The sequence below is a fragment of the Carcharhinus amblyrhynchos genome, chromosome 24, assembly GCF_965287045.1.
Source record: "Carcharhinus amblyrhynchos chromosome 24, sCarAmb.v2.hapA, whole genome shotgun sequence".
NCBI lineage: Eukaryota > Metazoa > Chordata > Chondrichthyes > Carcharhiniformes > Carcharhinidae > Carcharhinus > Carcharhinus amblyrhynchos.
Window position 1 is genome coordinate 20618359 of NC_137347.1, and position 13956 is coordinate 20632314.

The following is a 13956-nucleotide window of genomic DNA, read 5'->3' on the forward strand; positions in this document are numbered from 1 at the left end:
TAGCACAGTGACACATTGCTTAGCACTGCTAACTCACAGTGCCAGGGTTCTGGATTTGAATGCTGGCTTGGGTCACTGAATGTGGAGTTTGTACATTCTCCCTTTGTATGCATGGGTTTCCTCCACGTCCTCCGGTTTCCTCCCGCATTCCAAAGATATGCAGGTTAGATCGATTGGCTATGCTAAATTGTTATTGTCAGGGCAGGGGTGGGGGAGAGGGGTGGTGGTTGCTAGCGAGGGTAAATGAATGGGATTATGGGGATAGGTCCTCGGTGGGATTCTGGTTGGTGCAGAATTGATGGGCCGAATGCATGATTCTATGTTAACCTCTATATCTAAATTGCTAACTGTGGATTTGTTTATGGAGACACCATTTTTAACTTTGTGTGTTAATTTTAATAGAAAGCACTTACAGGAGCAGGTGGGAGGCAGGGGAAGTTGGAGGGATAAGGGGGGAGGAGATGAAATGAGAAGAGGGTTGGAATTTTGGAGGTAAAAGATGGAGGATGTTGAAACAGGAGAGCAGATTTTGGAGACTGATAGGTGGTGGGGGGCAATGAACGTAGAGAAAGATAATGGAGAGAGTAGGATGCACTCAAAAATCAACCACCCTCCAGTCTATTTCTAGAAATTGATTTGTGCAGAATTTGCATAGGTGATTGGTTTAATATTTGTTTCTGGACAGATACTTGGTGAATCATCCATTGTGCGGACCTCTCAAACTCCATACATATGCCATATAGAGTTCTGATGTTTTTGAAGGTTCACAATGAATGATGGTGCATCTTCTGCTAGTTTCTTGACCAAAATAATGAAGTATCCATTCACAGCAGGTCAAGAAGTTAACATGCAAAAAAAAGCAACTGAAGACACAGGTGCCAAGATGAAGTATGGTTAATGTTTCAAAATAAAATTGGAGTCAGGATTAAAAAGCAACAGTAGAAGCAATATTTGCAGAGGGAAACACCATCTACATTGTAACAAAAACAGCTCCACTTTGGGTGGAACTAGAAAATTTATACATTTTAGCTTCATTTGAAGCAATTTTTAAAAGTGACATCTCAACCTTTTTACTAAGATGCAAATAAAATCAAGCCTTGCAGGAGTTATACCTACTCCAATCAGCTTGGAGCATGTACATCAAACCCCAGACAGGTGAGAGCCCCGTCTTGTCAGCCTGGATCAGGAATTATCAACTTGTTTGAATTTGACTGAATTGGAATAAAAACTAAACAGTTAGTGTTGACATAAAAACCTTGGACTGGCAGAGACCATGGATTCTGCAATACAGAGCCAGCCTACTAGGTGGGTGACATGGCCAACTGCCTGGTAGTTCCATGGGATTGCATCAAGATCTAACAGTACAATTCTCCACATGCAATGAGATCCAAAGACTGTTCAGGAGATGGACAAGAATAACTGCCTATAATGTTTGATTAAACCACCTGTATCTCAAATTGGAATAAATATATATGATCAAAACTTCAGAACTTAAAATGTTTAGAAATAGTGCTGGGCAGCCATCAGGTCTAAACTGAAAATTTGTTAAAATAAAGCAAAGCTAATGGAAAGCCTTCAAATATGGTACAAATATAATGCGTATGCAGTTTGTGGTCCTAAGGGACAAAATCTGTAGATGCCAAAAAAATACAAACAACTAATCCAAACCATCTCCCACTTTGAGAAGTGGGGATCAATGATGGAAGCAATCCCTGGTCTTGAGGGTCTTTAACACCACACCTTACCGTTTTTTCACCTGTGGTAGGGAAATGTCCACACCAAGCAGATTGTCCAGTGGATTTAGGGTTTGCCACTTGAATCCTCTCAAACTTACCCCCCAGCCCTTAAGCTTTAGTTTGACTTCCAGCTAATCTCTGGGGACTGCACTTGGTGCTGCTGGCATCAATTGCCAGTTTCAGACCTCCCCTCCCTTCTCTACCAATTAGCACCCAAAAATCAAACATGTTCCTTAACTCTTCAGCTGGAGAAATGTTACCTGCTTTCTGACCAGTGACGTTTATTTGAGGGATGAAGACAAAATGTTTTGAGAACCATGCTTACACACATCTGACCAGGCCAGCTACACAATCATCTCTCAAATATTGGTTTTTTAAAAAACCTATTTAGCCCAAAAAAAATTCCCAGACATATCCAAGGGACATTTGCCCAGGTCATACAGCTGGTTACATTAAGCCAAGAAATTTACAAACTGAACAGCAATAAGGATTAAAAAATTAGGTTAGATGCATTGACCCAAAAAAGGCATCAGACTGTAGTGACTAGGGGAATTTCATGGTAACTTCATTGCAGTGTTAACATAAGCCTTACTTGTGACTAATAAAACTTTAAATTGTAATTTTGGCAGACTAAACATGAAGAAACCTCCCAAGGCATGAACCATTATCTTTAAAATTGGTTTAAGGTAGTGTACATATTTGGAATGCAATATCAAAAGAATGCACATTCCATAGCAATGGTAGGAACCTAGAAAGAACCGTGACACATATCTGCATCCCCGAGAGTGGAAGGATGAATGTATAACCATAACTCCATTGTAGTGTTAATGCAAGCCTACTTGTGGGTAATACTTAATCTTTGTTGGACAAAGCAGTTCAGTTTACACTCAGCCAGGTTGCAAAGCAATTCAGTCCAAGTCTGCAACTGGTACAGATCTCAGATGACTGTCTAATCCACTAATCCTACAAACCAAGTCATGGTGAAAATGTGCGAATGGCACGCTGGGCTATTAGGTAAAGTGCTGGAAAATGGGATTAATATAGCCTCATTTAGGATATTAGCAGGACATGGGCATGTTGAAGAGAGAATTAGAAATGAACAAGGATAAGAGGCAGAAGACTGAATATGGTCTGACTGTTCACTCTTTTGCCTGACACTGCAGCCACATTCCACTCCAGCCAGTTTTTCCTTCTGGGAACCAACAATTGGTGATAAAGAAACTAACTTTCCCTTTGTATAACCTCCTCCCCACATTTTCAATGAAAATAGCAAGTCACGTGTTTGGAGCTGAAGCTACATGTGACTATTTGTTGGAAAAAGAAAGTTAGTCAACAAGTTTTGTATATTTATTAGTTTTAAGTTGTTACACAACCAAAGCAGTTTATCACCTAAAGGGCATTTACAAATACATCGATTCCTCATCCTTTCCTTCTGAACTTCTTTCGATGCATTTTAATCAATATCCAGTCCCTCATCAATACACATATTTGGCTGGTAACAAACAAGCGTTTTGGTGGTGTCAGTCTCAACTGGGCTTGCTGAATCAGAGTGGCCAGTGATGATATTCACTTCTTTAATATTTTACTTGCAGCCTTGGTCGTTTTGACAGCAGATTCCTTCTTAGTTACACCCTTGATCACGCCAACAGCCACAGTTTGTCTCATGTCACGGACAGCAAAACGGCCTAAATAAACAAACATAGGTTAGTCCTCTGTATTAGGTCTTGTGCCCAATGTGAAAAAAAAAAATCCAATTCCAATTCACAACCCCGTTGACAGAAAATGACCTACCAAGAGGTGGATATTCTGAGAAGCTCTCCACACACATGGGTTTGGATGGGGTCATATCTACGATGGCCGCATCTCCAGACTTCACAAATTTTGGACAATCCTCCAACTTCTTGCCAGAACGACGATCAATCTTCTCCTTCAATTCACTAAACTTGCAGGCAATGTGAGCAGTATGGCAATCAAGCACTGGGGAATAGCCAGGAGAAATTTGTCCAGGGTGGTTCAGGATAATAACCTAAAAAAAATACAGAAACATGTTGAATTATATAGTCTTCATAATCATTCAATATCCCATGACCACAAAAGAAACCATTGTTATTACAATTGGAACATCTAACTGGGGACAAGGGTAGCATTCCTATTCAATAATAGTCTGCTTTGTTTAGCATAAATATAAGCAGTCTCGCACCTGCCATTTGAAACCAGGCATGCAACATCTGCTTGTTAAGCTCTCTGCACATGTGGACAAATACACCCATGGCAAGTATGCATTGGTAAGACACAGATAGGGTATTTACAACAGGTATTTCAAGTGTTTGATTCATTATCATGCAAAAGTCAAATCTAGCCTGGCAATTGTTTTTTTAAAAAACTGTTCAACTCAAACATACAGCCAAATTGAGAAAAATATGAATATTTCCAATCAAGACATATTTAACATATGCTCATTCTCACCTGTGCAACAAAGGATGAAGCTTCCATTGGTGGATCTACCTTACTGTCACCAGTAACATTACCCCGACGGATATCTTTAACAGAAACGTTCTTCACATTGAAGCCAACGTTGTCACCAGGAAGGGCTTCCTGAAGGGCCTCGTGATGCATTTCCACAGATTTCACTTCAGTGATAATATTAGCAGGAGCAAATTGCACCACCATACCAGGTTTCATAACACCAGTCTCAACACGACCCACTGGTACTGTACCAATACCTTCAGATAAGACAGGGAGAAACCACAATTGGTCATCAGACATCTTGGGTTGCCTTCCATAAAAAGGAAAATCTACTACAAATCTATGAATGAAACGTTGCACATCCTAAGACTTACCACCAATCTTGTAGACGTCCTGCAAGGGAAGACGAAGTGGCTTGCTTATAGGGCGTTCTGGGGGTAGAATGCTGTCCAGGGCCTCCAGCAGAGTGTGTCCTGTGACCTTACCGTCTTTCCTAGTAATTTCCCAACCTTTGAACCAGGACATCTGTTTTTTTTTTAAAAACAAAAGAGGATTAGCTATACAAGAAACCTTGCATGAGACACCCAGAACTAAATATTCCAGCCCCCCCCCCCCCCCCCCCCACAGCAAAAAGTCTAACTTGCAAGCAGTCAAATAATGCTACCGAAAATGTGTCAAGAAACTGCCCAAATGTATGTTGAAGCTAAAATTACATAAATTTAAATTACAATTACTTACATTTGCACTGGTTTCCAGCATATTGTCACCATTCCAACCAGAGATGGGAACAAAAGCTACAGTGGCTGGATTGTAGCCTATCTTCTTGATATATGTCGTGACTTCCTTTGTGATTTCGTCGTATCGTTTTGAGCTGTATGGTGGCTCAGTAGAGTCCATCTTGTTGATACCAATAATGAGTTGCTTGACACCCAGAGTGTAGGCCAGCAGAGCATGCTCTCTCGTTTGTCCATTCTTTGATATACCAGCTTCAAACTCACCCACACCAGCAGCAACAATCAGCACAGCACAGTCAGCCTAGAAGCAAACAGATTTGTTCAGGACAATTGCAGAAGGAATCATGGTGAACATGATCACCCACACGAGCAGTTTATGCTCTGTCACTAATGGATTATGCAATTGCAAGGATGTGGATATTGATTTCAGAAAGAAGCAACCAGTGTTTCCATACAAGATATTGGGTCATTTTCAAGTTTGCTAGCTGTAACTAGTGGAATAGTACAGGGATCAGGGCTGGGTCAACTATTTTACAATCTTTAAGTTACCTGAAGGGCCAAGTTGCACTACAACTGCAAAAGGGAAAACATGTGGTAAAACCATACACAGTGTAATTTCCATCTCCTTACTTAAGATTTGCATCTTAGGCACTCAATGCTCACTAGGTTGAAGGGGCTGTCTTAGGAACAATGTTTGAGCTTTGACTCACTGGAGTTCAGCAATCCAAAGGAATGATTTTATTGAAACAGATTTCTGGGGGCATGCATGATAAGGTAGATGTTGATGACCCAATGCAGATCAGAATGTTCAGCAAAGACACAAAACAACCAAGATCCCAAAACAGTGCTGGACTGATTATGTACCTGTGATGTTCCAGTAATCATATTCTTGATAAAGTCCCTGTGTCCAGGGGCATCAATGATGGTGATGTAGTACTTTGAAGTTTCAAATTTCCAGAGAGAGATGTCAATGGTAATACCACGTTCACGTTCAGCCTTCAGCTTATCCAAGACCCAGGCATATTTGAAGGAGCCTTTGCCCATCTACAGGAACAATCATCAGGTGATATTAGCTACAAAACCCAGGTGTATTAGTTAACAATTCAATATGCATTGTGCAAGCTTATTTCAGTTAGATGTTAAATCAGATTTTTTTTAAAAACACAGCCATGGCCAATATAGGTATTCTATTACAGCAATCATTCCCATGTAACGGTAGCCCATCATGCAGAAGAATGGCAATATTTGAAAAACAAACCTCAGCTGCTTCCTTTTCAAATTTCTCAATGGTTCTCTTATCAATTCCACCACACTTGTAAATGAGATGGCCAGTGGTTGTAGATTTACCAGAGTCGACATGTCCAATGACAACAATGTTGATGTGTGTTTTTTCCTTGCCCATTTTGAAGTTGGTGCGACTGCTATGAAAAAAACCAAAATGTTACCTTGATGAAAGGAAATAAGCACAGAAAATTCAGCAAGCTGATGGTAACTTGGGAGCCTACTGAATTATGGATAGCTGCACACCATACAACTCCACAAAGATGTGCAGATTAGGCTGATCTGCCATGCTGAATTGTCCCTCAGGTTCGGGGGGGGGGGGGGGGGATGAACTGGGGTTTTGGGAATAGGGCCTAAAGATTGCATAGATGTCAGTGCAGGCTAGAATAAAACAAGGAATATGGGGATGTGGATTTGAGACCAGAGAAATATCAGCCATGATCTGATTGAATGGCAAAGTCTTGTCAGGAGCTGAATTTGCCTACTCCTGCACCCAATTTCGATCTTCGTTGGGCCAAACGGCTTCCTTTTACACCGTAGACATTCTATGACTTAAATTAAAATAGGACAAAATATTTTTCCCAGAGAAACAGTGTTGCTGAAAGCAAAAAGGAGTGATTTAAAAAATCCTAGTCGTTAGCACGCCGGGTCAATGTTGAAAAAAAGTGAACGCTGGCCAAAAACGAGATCACATCCTGCCGGTGAGTCAATGGGGACGTGGCAATGAGTCAGGGAGAGCGAGTTGGTGAATCGATGACACTGGAAATACAGCCAACACCAGATGGCTCCCTACCAGAGACACAGGTTAAAAGCGCCAGGCGGGGGAGATAGATGGGTTCGCCTCTACAGCAGGAACGCATGTGGCGTGTAGTAGAATGGCTGAGGCTTAATGCGATCAGCCCAGGAACAATTTTGGCGTAAAATCCTAACAGGATTCCGAAGATCACTGATGAAGAAAATTGCAGGTGTATGAAAAAAATCGCAGGGAGACAATGACTCTCGCCACCAAAAAACCCGAAAATACTCCACCTTCGGTGGGTTGAAAAAAAAAACGAATTTTTTCATTCCCCCCCCGAAAAAAGGAATTCTCCAGTTGATAAAAAAAGGGCGGGAGGGAGGCGGCGCTTGGAACGAGCGGCTCCCGAGGCCATGATTGCATCAGACCGGGAACAATGGAGGCTCCCCGCACCTCCTCATACAAGGACCTCGGGAAAAAAAACACTACCACCGAAGCAACATTGTGGAAAATACACCACCAGGAAGGTGGTAGACATCGAGCAGCAGCAAAAAATCCGTTCGATGGTGCCGGATGGCCACGTTTAAAACTCGGATTAAAACCGATTGTTCCTTCCCCCCCCCCCCCCAAACCAATTCACGGTCTCATAAAAAGGCCTCGAAAATCTACCGAGGCCCCGGGCCAAGCAGGAGGCCCAAAACCACCCCAGCTCAGCAACAGCATCAGTTTTTTTTTGTATTTTAGAATTATTTTTCTTCTTCCTCGTTTAAAAGTGTATCCGATATCAACTCCAGGCGGTTGATGAGTCTTGACCGAAATTCAAGCAGTTCGGCCCCAAAGGAAAATGGCGGTGGGTCAGGGTAACTCACCACACCTGAAGCCCAAAAATATTCACATCGACCGCTGGAGAATTAGGATCAGCTACAGGAGACCGAAAACCGAACAGGTGGCACTTTTAAAAAGTCGGATTAAATCGGATACACATGGGAGGAAAAGAAAAACAAAATTAAGCGACGCGTTTAAAAGAAACCGAATGCGCTTGCATCGAGAGATGCAATTTAACCGACAGCCGGCATATTTCCTTGGCCTACATTCTGGTGAGTTTTTTTTTTAAAAAACCCCCTTAACCTCGTTTTTAATAGTTACCGTTCAACGATGGAACTGCAAACCTCCCTTCGGTTGACTCGGAGACTAAAGGACCGAAGAGATGGCGTCGCTGTAATTTATAGGCCGGAGAGAAGGCGGGCGGGCCGCTGACGACAAAGGCGCATTCCTGCTGCCCGCCCCCTTCCTGCTTCTCTCAATGGCGGAAAAAAATTACACCGTATCTATTTCTGATTTCCACCCCCCCCCCCGCCTTTCCTATTTCATTTGATCTTGCCCATAGTATGAAGCAGAGAAAAGCACACAACTTTGAAACACCGCATTCCTGATCCACCTGCTTTTTCTTTGTTAGGAGGAGGCCTTCCACAGAAATCCTTTGCCCAGATCTACTCAGGGTTGCCACCCATCCGGTTTTGACGTATTTTTCTCTCTGTGTGCCTCTAGAAGTTTCTAAAGTATAAACCAGATGCCAGAAACCGGATTAACTTCTTCCACCGACCTTTATTCGTCACTGAGATTTCAAACGTTTAAGAGAAGCAAACATCAGAACTGGTACTATAACTTCCACTTACTTTCTTGTGTGCTTTTTTGAAAAATCATTTACGAGTTAGCCCACAAGTGTAAAAAAAGCTGCGTTTATTCCACCTCAAAGCAATGATTCGTATTTCATGATATAATCCAGAATTGTCATGCAATCCATGAAGCATTGGAAACACTCAGGAATCGTTCCCACAATTCACTTGACGGTTGAAGCTGAGAATAAAAAAGTTTTAGGTTTCTATATTTTAAATATGTACAAACACACGAATGAGCCGGTGAACAAAAACCAGAAACAGTTGTGCTTTTATTTCAAAATAAATTAAAAATAATGCTGGCAATCAAAAATTCACCGATTGCACAATTTCACCGTTACTGATCAAAAGCCTAATTTATTTCTCATGGTTATATGTTAATTTTATAGTTAAGGCTCCAAGTGTAAAATGTCAACTGTGTTCTATTTTGAAATCAAATACAGGTAGCGCTACACAATCAACTTTGAAAACATTTATGAAATAATCTGTAGTCTAAATGTCTCAGTCCATTCATGGAAATGAGAGAAATTGCAGTCTTTGTCATCATTGGACTGCCACTTGTCCTCATAAAGACTGTCTAAATAAATTTATCTACGGTGAAAAGCCATTTAAAGAAAAATGCTGACAAGCTATGATCAAATCCTGCTTTTGGGTTTGAACTGAATGATTGACCTCAGCAATAGCAGCAATACCAGCTATGCCAAGCTGACACAGTGGTACAACATATGCACCACATAATTATAATTAGGGAAAATACATTGCTAAAGGCAAAACAAACACCTGGGGTTTCCATGAACATACTATTTCTGCATTTGATGCTTTGGATCAATGTTAAATCATTAATACAGTGAAAGTTGGTAGCGGTCTTGAATCCTGCCGCATTTTAACACGAGAAGGAAACCATCTGCAGTATTAATTTTCACATACCACTGGCATTGCATAATTATTGCAAAACTGCTTCAGCAAAGCCTCCACATCTAGACACTTCACAAATTATTACACAAAGTTGTTTAATGTGGAGAGAATTGTTATGATTGCAAGTTTAACTCCCCTTTACATTCATTTTTAAATGTGACTTTGTGAACTTAAGTATCTCAAGCTTTGTGTAGGCAATTAATTTTTTTTACATTAGTGACAGAAAGCAGACTAATCTAGTTTTCAGACACAATAGATCTACCAGTTTCAGAGTGTTGAGTACAGTATTTTGATACTCAATGATAAATAGATACTCAGCAGGAATGTCACAGCTTAAATAAAACTAGGCCAGAACATTTCAGGCATGAGAAACATGCAAATTTGGCTGTGTCGCTTTGATAATCATTTGATGATATATTATCACTTGTTGCTTTGCGAGGTAGAACCTGGCACAGTACATTTGGGACACAGTGAACTTTAATCTTTAGCTCCAATTACCAGGACAGTGATTAACTTGATTGACTGTCATCACCTCAACATGAGATAGGCATGTGTATTAAATTTACTTCCGCAACCCTATTCCCTTACGTACAGAGCTCTGAGGCCTCATTTCTGAACACTTATTCTGGAAGAACAAATTCTACCAGAAAGCACAGCAAATTTGTATAGGTCTTTAAAAAAAACACTTTTCTGGTGGGGATATGTGGAAGGAGGGCACCTCCTAGTTTGTGTTTTCGCAAGCTGATGCCAATAATTCAGTGTATCACATTTTTCGGCCCACCAGTCCATTAAGCTAAGAAGTTAGATATGTATAGCAAGAGCATCGAAGAGAAGAATGAAAAGAAATGAATACATAAGACATTAACAATTACAAACAATGACATGAACTGATTGTAAACATTTCTTTAGTAAATAGATACAAGTTTGCAGCAACATACTTAATATAGTTAAAAGGTTATAAGTTAAAGCCCCACTCGAGGATTCAATTACAAAACTTAAACAGACACTAGAGCAGTATTGGGGAATGTTATTCAGGTAAACCTTTGTTTCATCCACAGTTCAGAAAATATGTTGATGGTGTGAAAGAGTGATGTAGAATCCGACTTGATCGTACAAGGCTGGACTCTAAGCAGTTTTTAGGATACCAAGATCACTACAGGACACCAATTTGGATCTCTCAACTTGAGGTAATAAAGGGATGAAAGTGGAGTGTTAAAGAATTACTAAAATTGTACCAGATTGAGAGATTATGCCTGTCAGGAAAGTTTGAACAGACAGAGAAAAGACCAAGGGGAAAAGAGGTCTTTAAAGATGATAAAGTTTGAAAGGGTAAATGTGGGGAAGATGTTTCCACCCTTAGGCCTGGAACTACAGGCCATAAATAAGAGTTAATAAATGCAATGGGCCATTCAGGAAAAATATCGTTAGCCAGACAGTGGTGAGAATGTGGAACTTGCTACTGCAATTTGTTGAGGTGATTAGCATACATGCATTTAAGGGGATACTAGATAAATGTGTGGGAGAAAATTAATGGAAATGTTAATTGGGTTAGAAGGAGAAAGGTAAGAAGGCTTGTGCAGCACATAAACACTAACATGGATGGAACAAATAGTCTGTTTCAAAGCTGTAAATATTTTGTAGTATTGTACATTCTTATAAGATGATTAACACCGTGTGCTTTAATAAATTCATTGGTTAAAAATAAATACATAAAGTGCTTCAAGATGAATTATACTGATGTAGGTTTTGAGAAGCTTTTGATGCTGCAGAGGGAGTTGGCAAGACAGAAATTAGGGCCAGCCTATTCGAAAGCTTATTGCTGACAGTGCGGTGAAAAGATTGAAGGTTACATGTAGCCAGAGAAGGTTGGTTGAAGCTGTGGTTGGCTTTTTAATTGAAAACAAGACTTTTGATTTTATTCTACTGAACAACAAATGTGGTTTGGTGGGGACAGAGGTGATGAGTATTGTGAGATAGAATTTCCAAGATATGATCATATGACATTATGTAGATACAAGTTGTTCTTTTTCAGTTCTTTAACAACATCAAATGGCCACAAAATGTTGGCAATTGAGTCACAAATGAGATGCTTCAACCCTCAGGTTATACATTGTGGAACCAGGAGACATTTTGCAAAAAGATTACTCTTTTGACTTTTCTCTTTAACATATACTTTCCTTCACAATGCTACAGAATATCAAATGAACAAATTAATATTTGATTTCAAAAGTTGAACAAGCTTATTTGCATAATTGTAACAAATCATTTGAATCAATGTCTTCAATTTCTTGCTTCTAAATTAATACAGCTAGAGTATCCTTCAATGATGCCAAAAAGTTACATATTTTCTTTCAAATCTTAAATTTCACTATTTATCTAAATTGCTCCTGTTTTGCTTAATGATCACCAAAACATTAAATAATTTATTTTTAAAAATAAAGACTTAGTAATTTTCTCCAGGAAAAAGAGTGGCTTTTCCTAGATTAGAATACAGGTACTAACTGCTTACCAGTCAGCAAAGAAATAGATTCATCCAGATCACAGTTGATCTTCTTCCTTTACTCCACCTTCCTGATTCCATTATTATTTGAAGATTTATCAATCTCTCAATTCTAAAGGCATCAAGGAAATGGGAGGGGGAGGGGGAGTGCAGGAGCATTGAGATGGAGGATCATCCATGATCAGACTGAATGGCAGCGAAGGGTTGAATGACCTGCTCCTATTTTCTGTTTTTCTATGTAATCTCTCCTGAATGCACTGAAGCAGCTCATCTGCAACAAATTTGTTGAAAGTGGTTGACTGTGACATCAACATCCAAAATGTTTAAAATATGATTGAGAAATTTTTGATTTATAAGCAAATCAGCAGAAAAAAATTCTATGTATATGCCGTATCTCAGCTGGTTTTTGATTTGAAAAGATGGACTCCTACTCACTTTATTGCAGCAGGGGAGGCAGTATGGATGGGGGCTACAATGGACCTAATACTAACCTGGAAAGTGGATTTGAGCAGGGAATTTGGACACAGTCAGCCTGGACAATCTCACCTCTATTTAAAAGGTCTTGGAGATGTGGCACATCTGCATCCTTCTCCGTCTGAGACTGCCTAGTTCTACAATAATCGCCCAATTCCATGCCTATCACAGCTCATTTGCTAAAACTCTCATCCCTGGCCAGCCATTCACTTTCTATCCTCCATAAATTTAGCATCCAAAACTCTGCTCCTTTGGCCTAACTTACACCAAATTTCATTCATCCATCACCTCGTGTTCACTGATCAACATTGGCTCATGTTGAGAAACACCATTTTTAAAACCCTCATGCTTGTTTTCAAATCATTCCATGGCTTAACACTTTTATAGCTTTGTTATCTATTCAGAGAATGCCTTCAATTTTCCTTCTTTAAAACAGTCTTTATTATCTACCTTTTGTAGGTTGGTGTCAAATTTTGTTTGATAATGCTCCAGTGAGATGTTTTGCCATGTTAAGGGTGCTAAATAACCACAATAAACTTCTTTAATGATTGAACGATTGATATGTTGAATGTTAAGATTGTGGCTTTACTAAATCATATCCTTTTTGCCTTTTAGAGTCATGTACAGTGTCACAAGACATCCATGAGAATGATTCCTCAGAGAACATTCCTTATGGACCCACCATTGCAAAACGTACAGCTATTCACCAAAGTAAATATTCACTTGACTGGTGGGTCCACTAAAACAGTTAGTTAAGGTTTCGCCTGATGATTCATAATAAGCACAAACAGCCATTCTTGGCAGGAACAGCTGGTGAGTCCAATCACAGGTGCAATTCTGTCTAGTTCTGCTTATTCTGGACAAGCTTTCGGAAGGATGAATATCAACAACTTAGTCAGGTATTGACCAACTTGCTATGTAATCTCTCTACAACAATGGAGGGGGTGGTGCTATATAACTCAGTAGATTTACAAGAATGGCTACCTCCATAAAGTTTTAAGCTCAGTTTTCATATGGGTCTGTGCAGGCCATGATCATGGCAGTGCAGATTTTTAACAACTTAAATAAGAGGACAGATACTATATCCATGGCCTTGCAACGTGTCACTGATCTCCACCAAATTGGTCAATAGTGATGTAATGCTAGTTCAGAAGACAGATATTTGGGAAAGGGTACATGGAAGTGGGAATTCCACTCAAAGTACTCCCACTTTTCACTGATAGCATTGTCCATCTCCAATTCCCCTCCACACCCACTACAACTTGCCTCGTCTCCTGATGACCAAGTCTGCCCGCACAGATGAACATGCAACAATCTTCAATAAGATCCTTCTGGCTCAAACCCACAGGGAATGGGCCAAAAAATAATTCAGCAGTCAGATTAGGGATCTGAGCAGCTTGCCCCTACCTCTCCTGAAGCGACACATGATATAATTCTT

General features: G+C 40.1%; 1 protein-coding gene across 1 annotated transcript; it reads right to left on the bottom strand.

Moving 5' to 3' along the window:
• Positions 1–3069: 3069 nt before the first annotated feature.
• On the bottom strand, positions 3070–8235 carry LOC145357702 (elongation factor 1-alpha 1-like). The gene is made up of 8 exons (XM_080211128.1): positions 8100–8235; positions 6195–6357; positions 5801–5980; positions 4941–5237; positions 4577–4727; positions 4203–4459; positions 3528–3762; positions 3070–3421 (listed from the first exon to the last, which is right to left on the bottom strand). Exons 2-8 carry the CDS (start codon positions 6336–6338, stop codon positions 3303–3305), a joined length of 1383 nt encoding a protein of 460 aa, XP_080067254.1. The 5' UTR covers positions 6339–6357; positions 8100–8235; the 3' UTR covers positions 3070–3302.
• Positions 8236–13956: the final 5721 nt, after the last annotated feature.